General features: G+C 31.3%; 1 protein-coding gene across 1 annotated transcript; it reads right to left on the bottom strand.

Moving 5' to 3' along the window:
- Window positions 1–7,091, bottom strand: LOC18018428. Its single transcript, XM_024156691.1, has 7 exons — window positions 6,513–7,091; window positions 6,331–6,417; window positions 5,968–6,180; window positions 5,491–5,655; window positions 4,232–4,285; window positions 3,981–4,127; window positions 1–555 (listed from the first exon to the last, which is right to left on the bottom strand). Exons 1-7 carry the CDS (start codon window positions 6,735–6,737, stop codon window positions 178–180), a joined length of 1,269 nt encoding a protein of 422 aa, XP_024012459.1. The 5' UTR covers window positions 6,738–7,091; the 3' UTR covers window positions 1–177.
- Between the last annotated feature and the right edge of the window lie 799 nt (window positions 7,092–7,890).

The following is a 7,890-nucleotide window of genomic DNA, read 5'->3' as shown; positions in this document are numbered from 1 at the left end:
TATAGAAAATTATCTATATCATTACCTCGAAAATACAGTAAGACCACCAACGGCTTGTTAATGTATTTGATAACAGCCTTACAAAAACCCAAAAAAAGAAAAAAAAAAAGCAATCTTAATAAACTAAAAATAACACTAATTCACACAAAAATATTTCATTTCTTAGTTTTGTGTGAGTCAAGGACACCTACGGTTTCGACCAGGCCCTCCATAGTAAAAATAGGTACCCCATACGTTGTTTTTGCCTTGTCTAATATCATAACAAGCAGGGTGATCGGCCAAGACATGGAGATTGTTCAGAGGCAAGAGATTGTTGTCCCAATCAACGACTTGTAAGTTCCTAAAATAGGCTGCTTTCTCAAAGCCTTCGTCTGCGAAATGGCCGCTTCCCATCTGTGTTCCCGTATGAGCGCCACTTGATCGACTGTTGACAACTTCGCCACCAAATTGAACCATACTTGCATGACTCCTTAAGTGGCTGAACAAGAAGACTGGCCAATAGCCCACAAGAAGTCCATTTCCAAGTTCAAGCCACCAATGCCCATGTTTTGGGTCCTACAACATGTTTGAATTGATCACAGATGAGATGGCAATGCCACGTTTAGGTTCAAGACAAAAAAAAATGTATAGTAAAAGAACGAAGGCATCAAGAATAAATCCAAAATTTTTTTGCAGTAAAAACTATTCGAAGAAATGAAATATATTTTGTGAATTTTGTTTTTATATTACATTAACATTTTAAGAAATGAGATATTTTATATATATGATAATAACGTAAGTAGTGAATTCAACTAGAATGTTCTCATCATGTTCTGTTTAGTGATTAGGTTTATTATTTTTTAGTGATTAGGTTTATAATAACAAAAAAATAAGTTTAAAAAAAGTTGGTGGTTGTGACTAAAACGTAAGTACATGCAAACAATCTAAACCTTCAAGACCTATGCTTTTAAACCAAAACAGGCCAACATGAACATGCTTTTGCATAGATAAGGGTAACTAAATAAGAGTATTCTATGACTCCCTCATCATGAGTTTTTTGTTTAATAACCCTCGTTATTTGAGTTACCATTTAAACTTATGTTTTATATTTTGGTTTATATAATGGGTGTCAGTAAAATTTTCCCATATAGGTTTCTAGTTGATGTACATTTAAGCTCTGCTTTTACTGCAGAGGTGCAATGAAGTTTCTGTCATCAATTTCATATCCAAAATTTAATGCTCTTACCAAATCCAAACTTTTTATTTATTATTAGAAATGTTTTGGAAAAGCTGAAGCTATCGTTCTTTTATCAGTTCAGTTTATGAAATGCGAGGTTAGTTGCTTTATTTATTATTTATCAAAGAGTTGTTCGTATTCAAAGTAACTACAGTGACACAAATTGTAATAACTAAGCAAGCATTGTCTCGAGGTCATTTTCATTTGTTTAATGGTTTATATTATGTTCATATCTTACGTTAGTTTTTTTTTTTTTAATGTGATTTATGTTTAAAATACAACGCATCCCCTGAAATACTTACCATGATGATTTTGTTTTCAAGTTTTTTCATGAGAAAATGGAGTAAGTAAATATGGCATCAAATAAATGCTTACATTTCACTATGGCGTAATTAGTATATTCTTATTTACTATATATACTTTTCATGTTTATTGTATCATATTCATATACTATACTCCTTCTGCTTCATAAAGTTTTGCACACTGCACACACATTAGTTTTTTACAAAAGTTAATATACCATTACTTTAGAATTAATTATTAATTATTGTACATATGTTAACTCTAATTAATAGAGCAAAACAATAAAATAATTACACATATTTTGCATAGAAAACACAATACATCTATCTTTATGATAATTTGTTTTCTAAAAAATTATTATAAATTAAACAGAGAAAATACTGATTTGCCCAATAAACCTAAAAGGCATCACAAAAGCATCGATATCGTATTGTATATATATGTCATGTGTTAGAAGAAGTGGATCTATGTAATAAACTTAAGAAAAGTATATTCAAAGAAGACAATGAAAGAATGTTAGAGGGACTCAGATTAACTGTTTTGTTTTGAGAGTTTTTCTCTCTCTCTTCTCTCATCCATATCTTTGAGAGAGAGAGAGAGTTTTTCTCTCTTTTTGTTGTAAATTTTCCGGTGATATCCGGATTCAATAATTCCGTTCAACGGATCTTGTCTTCCGGCTATGTCCGGATTTAGTTTTATCCGCTCTGCGAATCTCCTTTTGCTATATACGATCTATTCTTTTTTCGAGTGAAGACAGCTCTTTGCTATTTCTTAGTGGAGCAAGGAATTTCTTCCAAACTGAAGAATTAGTTATGACGGGCTTTATAAGACAAGCAAATGGTTTTTCGTTGTCGGATTTTGGCTCTTTTCTACAGATTTGAGTTTCTCCTCTCGTTATGAGGTAGAAAGGTAAAGGTGGTCGAGAATTCTATTCCCAAATTGGCATCATCCTTTCATGGCTGAGAGTTCATCTCTCTTAATTCCCTCTTAGAGAGCTTTAAGAGCCAGAGGGTAAGTCTTGAGAATGAGATGATCAGAAGTAATTTTATAGAGGCAAGAAGAATTTCAGCCACCAAGGATTTCATTGTAGAAAGAGCTTTCTTTGGCACCAGTGGAGACAAATCGGAGTCCTGCGGCAGCTTTGGCGTGATGGAATGGTTCGATTTCATCGAATCTTAGGTTTCCGGCGAAGCTTTGTATCACCGTTGTTATCGGCGGCGTCTTCTCACCATCAACCTCGACTCCGTCTTTCCTTGCCGCGTGTAGCACACGTGTCTTTAGAATAGTATTCCTTATCTTTTTGTGTTATTGGACTTTGTTGGGCTTCATTTCAATTTGTATTGTCTCCATGATTTAGGCCGGTTGTAATATGCCCTTTGGGCTTCAATATAATACAAAGACGTCAAAAAAAAAAACTGTTTTTTGTGGGATATGCTTATTATGAATGTGTCGGTCTGAATAAAAGTTTATTTTCAGCTGACATGTGTAGCGTTTGAAGTGCGTTCTTGACTAACTGTATGTCGGTCTACTACTTTTTAATTGCAATATTTTGTTTTGATGTACTTATCTTAAAGACTTAAGTTTGAAGGAATCATAAATGAATCATTAATTACAAACATTTTTAATTGTATGGTGGGTCAGCTTCTACCTCTTAATATATACTCCTTCTTAATATATACTCCTTCTGTTTCAAAAAAATATCGTTTTAAATTTTTATTTTTGTTTTACAAAAAATATCGTTTTATATTTTCAATGCAAAATTTTAAACAATATTCCAGTTTTAACCCTATTAATTTAATATATTTATTAGATAAGAACAAATCATTTAATATATTAATAAAATATAAAATTGTACTTTTAATAATTTTCTTAATATATGTGAAAAATGTCAGAATGACACTTTTTATGAAACGAAGGAAGTACTATCTAGAAAGAAAAGAAGAACACCTAGTTGCACCCAACAAAAAAAGAAGAGCACCTATTAATGCGCAATATTACACATTCCGATTCATTTACATTTCGAAGTTCATTGGTAAATTCAAACACCACATTCACGTAGTACTATTATTTGATTCTACCATATTTGTCATCAAACACTGTCATGAGAAAATAAGATACTTTTCTCCGTTTCACAAACCGTATTGGTTTTATTTTTGTTCTATAGAGTATTGTTTTGTAATTTTAATGTATCAATAAAAATCCATTTTTAAGTTTATTATATTAATGTATTTATGAAAAATTAAAAATTTAAGTATATAGAGGAATCAAATAATTCTTTTTTAATATATGTGAAAAAACTGTAAAACGCTTTTCTCCGTGAAACAGTATTCTGTTAGTTTTGTGTCGTTTGATCAAAATCTTTTTTTGTATACTATATTGTTTATTTTAAGTTTTCAGGGCTTCGTGAATTGATAAAATATGGTTAGAAGTGTGGAAATAAATGGAAGAAAAGAAGACTGACCTTCCAAATCATTAAACCGATATCAAACTGTCTTCCATTATAAGAGGACCTCGGGGAAATCGCTGCACCAATTGCAATTTTATTGTTGGTTTGTACGAAACCTGAACAAAGTAAATTGTAGCACCCAGTTGCTTGGTATGCATCTGTCTGCATTTTCAACAAATAAATTCAATTTCATTTTCCATGATATTATATAAATCCATTAAGAAAAAAATGTTGAAAAACTAATATAGACTTGTATTTATCTTTACCGTCCAATATGTGAAGAATCTTGGATAATTATCTCCATATAGCTCAGGACTAACCTGCAAAAAAGATTCAAATGCTATGTAATCAGTAATCAGTTCATCACCAACCTAATTATTAATTGGACCCACTCTATATCCCCACCACATTCTTTTGCAAGTCACTACTGTATAATACTAGTTGATTAGTGGGTCGGTTCTCCATTTAGAAAAATAAAAGATGAACAAAGGTCATTGATTGTTTCGAAAGTTAATATTTGTGTGTTTCGGAAAATATAAACGTAAACTTCAAACGTAAAAAACACAACCGTAATATAAAAAGACATTATTTTCTCTTTATGTTTGACGTTTGGCTTTGTAATAACAAGAAAACTATTGTGTTTAATATGATAAAAGTTTTGGATTTATCTAAGAAATGTACACAATTACTTTTAAAAAAAGCAAAAGTAAGAATGTAAATGAAGAAGTCAAGATCTAATTCACAACTAGGTTGATTCTCTTGTGATTACTCCCTCTGTTTAAAATTAAATGGTGTTTTATTAATGCAATTGTTTTTATAGATAAATCTCTTTTAATTGTCCCTACTTAAAATTAATAAATATATTAAATAGGATCTTTTCTGTTTCACAAAAAGTGTCATTTTCACATTTTTTGCTTGTTACATAAAAAGTATCATTCTTTAATTTCAATAAAATTTTGGTAAAATATTCCTTTTCTAACATCAAATAAAAATATTTCATAGCTTTCTAAAATGTGATAAAATTCCAAAAGCCACATTCTACCGAATATTAATTGTGTATCTTCCTAATCCCAATTATATTCAGCGTAATTAACAGTAATTGTCTCTTGTTTTATTTACAAATGGAATTTGATCTATAAAAGTCATAGATACGTGAAAAGTTCTAGTCAGCTAATATCTATTCCATCTACTCAGAATTATTTGATGTTTAAGATTTTTATACACAGATTAAAAATTTATTTAGTTTTTTTTTCTACACTAAAAACATTGTTTATAATTCATTTAAATATAATTCAGCCAATAAAAAATAATCTGCAGAATATAAAAAATCAAAAATAATAAAAATTTATTAAATTTTACATTAAAAAGTGAGAACATCAAATAATTTAAAAAAAAATCTTCTAAAACATCAAATAATTCTGAACACAAAGAGTAACTTCTAGTCAGCTAATTAAGGTCACCAATTTTTTTATTGTCCTAAAATAGTCATTTATAAATATAAAGTAATAGTAAACATGAGTGATACCTGCCAACCAGCTTCAATGGTGTTTAGGTCATGGCCAAAGGAGCCAGAGATTAGCCAAATCTGAGATAAACTGAACTCATAAGCATCTGTCACACGTGGCGCCCACACGTTTATGCTTGCTTTTGCTCCATAATATTGTTCGCCATTTACAAACACCACCGCATGCTGCATGTAAAATGAAACTCTTAATGCAACCTTTAGTTTTACACATCTTAAGTTTACACTTTATTTTTCAATATGAAGAAAATCAGTTTGAAAATTCAAAGACCCTTAAGTTTACACATCTTAAGTTTACACTTTATGTTTCTTTATCTCGATCGAATCATTTTTCTTTTTCTTTCTTATTTATGCTTTACTCTAGTTGGAGAATAAAATGCTTTATTGAACCAACAAAAGTTAAAAGTAAAAAAGCACAAGAAAACATTATTATTATTCCCCCGCATGATCGATTCGTAAGAGAGGTGAAGAAAAAGTTACCTCGTGACCGCCTCCGGAAGAATCTCTTCTGATGGGTTTTCTCAATCTCCGACCAAATCGTCGAACTGAATTTGCCCTCAAAACATCACTCTTCGTTGTTCTTCTCATCGGTATTGACCCATCTGGACAGCTTTCACCGGACTGACTCCATAACTGAGTGAAACTTTTCTCATTTGTTGTTTCATTTCCTCTACTTGGCCTCTCCGGCGAATCCTACATGTTTTCCATTTATATTAAAAAATAAATTGTATCGAAACTCAGACTAATCTCCAAAACATCTACAGTAGGGGGAGTGTTAGAGAATTACTTCTTTGTTGTCTAAAAATTATAGAACTAGTAAAAATGAAAGAGAAGATTCATTACCAGTGGTTTCTGTCCTCGTAGCCGAGGATGATCAAATGCTGGTTGCAAATGAGACAATACACATTCTATTACGTCACCATCTGGGCTCTACAGTTTCACAATAACAAAAAAAAAGTTCTCATAAATTAAAAAAACAAAAATCAAAAAGACGGAGGAGTACATAAAAGAGTATGTTAGGTTACGTGGATTGTTTTGATGGAAGGCTTGTTGATTTTCTTGAGATATGCTTCCACTGTTCTAAGCTTGTGAATCTCTCTGTTGGGTCTGAATGAGGTGTGGTTTTTATGATGAAGAGACGATCCGAGTAACAAATGTACTTGAAGAGAGAGAAGAAGTAGAAACACAATAAATTTGGATGTAATATTTGGAGTAGTTGAAGAAGAAATTGAAGAAGAAGAACAAGCCATAATCAGAGAATGTACGGATTGTTTGGTAATGAAATGGATAGGTCTATTTGTCTCCTTGTGCTTTCTTGTTTTGTTTTAGCACAAGAACAAAGAAGAAGTAGAAGAAGAAGGGAATATGATAATGAGAAGTTGGTTTAATCCCAATGTCCACACAGAGGAAAACAGAGAGGAAGCAAACAAAAAACTACAAATGATATTATCTGTTTGATTCTGTTCCCTCTTTTTTCTAGGGGGTTTCTTGGGGTTTGTATAATCTCAAACTTTCTCTCTTTCTCTCTTTCTGTCTTTCTCTCTCTAGCTTTTGTTTTAAAATAAAGAAATAAAAAAGGGAGAAAAATGAAGTAAGTGGCTTTGGGGTTGTGTTTCTGACAGAGTCTAAGCTTTGACAGGCACGAATTACCATTTAAAAGAGAGTGCTTAGAAGGTGGGGCTTTTGCCTTTTGCCTTTTCCCACGTTTTTACCCATAACCTCATGTCCACTTAACCATTTTTTACTTCACTCTAAATGGTAATAAGTTAATAATGATTATTATCTAATAAGCAATGAGGATGGGAAATGGATCTATCAGTATACTATGAAAGATTAAGGTTCAAACTCAAATTCACACTGCGTCTTTTAATATATACAAGTGGAGCAGCTAAACAGAATTTCATTGAAAAATGTATTTTCTTAAAGAAAATATGTATATAACAATTTGGATTTATCATTTTACCACAATAATGATATGAATGGAAATTACGGAAAATGTGTGAATTTAATCTTTTATTCGAAGTTAAGAAAAGCAAGAAAGTAAAACAAAGATCGAGAGTTTAACGAGTTCAGAGAAAACCGCCACCTACGTCTCGCTGAAAGGAATTCTCGAAATCTAGTATATTTTGTTCAAGCTCTAACTGGTATAATGGATGTCTCATTCTCTCTCTCCCCATCTAATTACAACAACCCTTATTTTTTAGATTGAATATTATGTAACAAGAGAAAGTTTAAACCAGTTCAGATTCTATTTTAATATGAGATAATTATGTGTAATTTGAACCTTGGTTAAGGACACAATCTTCAGAAAATAAGCAGTTCATACTACGTCGTAGAAGAACCGTCTTTCACTTTGATTCATAAGTTTTTTATTTATTCTTTTAAAGTGTAGTCAAACTATCA

The sequence above is a fragment of the Eutrema salsugineum genome, unplaced genomic scaffold (genome assembly GCF_000478725.1).
Source record: "Eutrema salsugineum unplaced genomic scaffold, Eutsalg1_0 scaffold_2, whole genome shotgun sequence".
NCBI classification, from domain to species: Eukaryota; Viridiplantae; Streptophyta; class Magnoliopsida; order Brassicales; family Brassicaceae; genus Eutrema; species Eutrema salsugineum.
The sequence above is the reverse complement of the archived record's forward strand: the minus strand, read 5'-3'. Positions and strand labels throughout refer to the sequence as shown.

What these genes read in the sequence shown, in the direction of transcription:
- LOC18018428 (XM_024156691.1), bottom strand. Translation starts at nt 6,737, where the DNA reads ATGGCTTGTTCTTCTTCTTCAATTTCTTCTTCAACTACTCCAAATATT. An exon ending in CCATTGAAGCTGGTTGGCAG is followed by an intron (nt 4,286 to 5,490) that starts GTATCACTCATG and finishes TCTTTTTTGCAG; the next exon opens with GTTAGTCCTGAGCTATATGG. An exon ending in GATTCTTCACATATTGGACG is followed by an intron (nt 4,128 to 4,231) that starts GTAAAGATAAAT and finishes TTGAAAATGCAG; the next exon opens with ACAGATGCATACCAAGCAAC.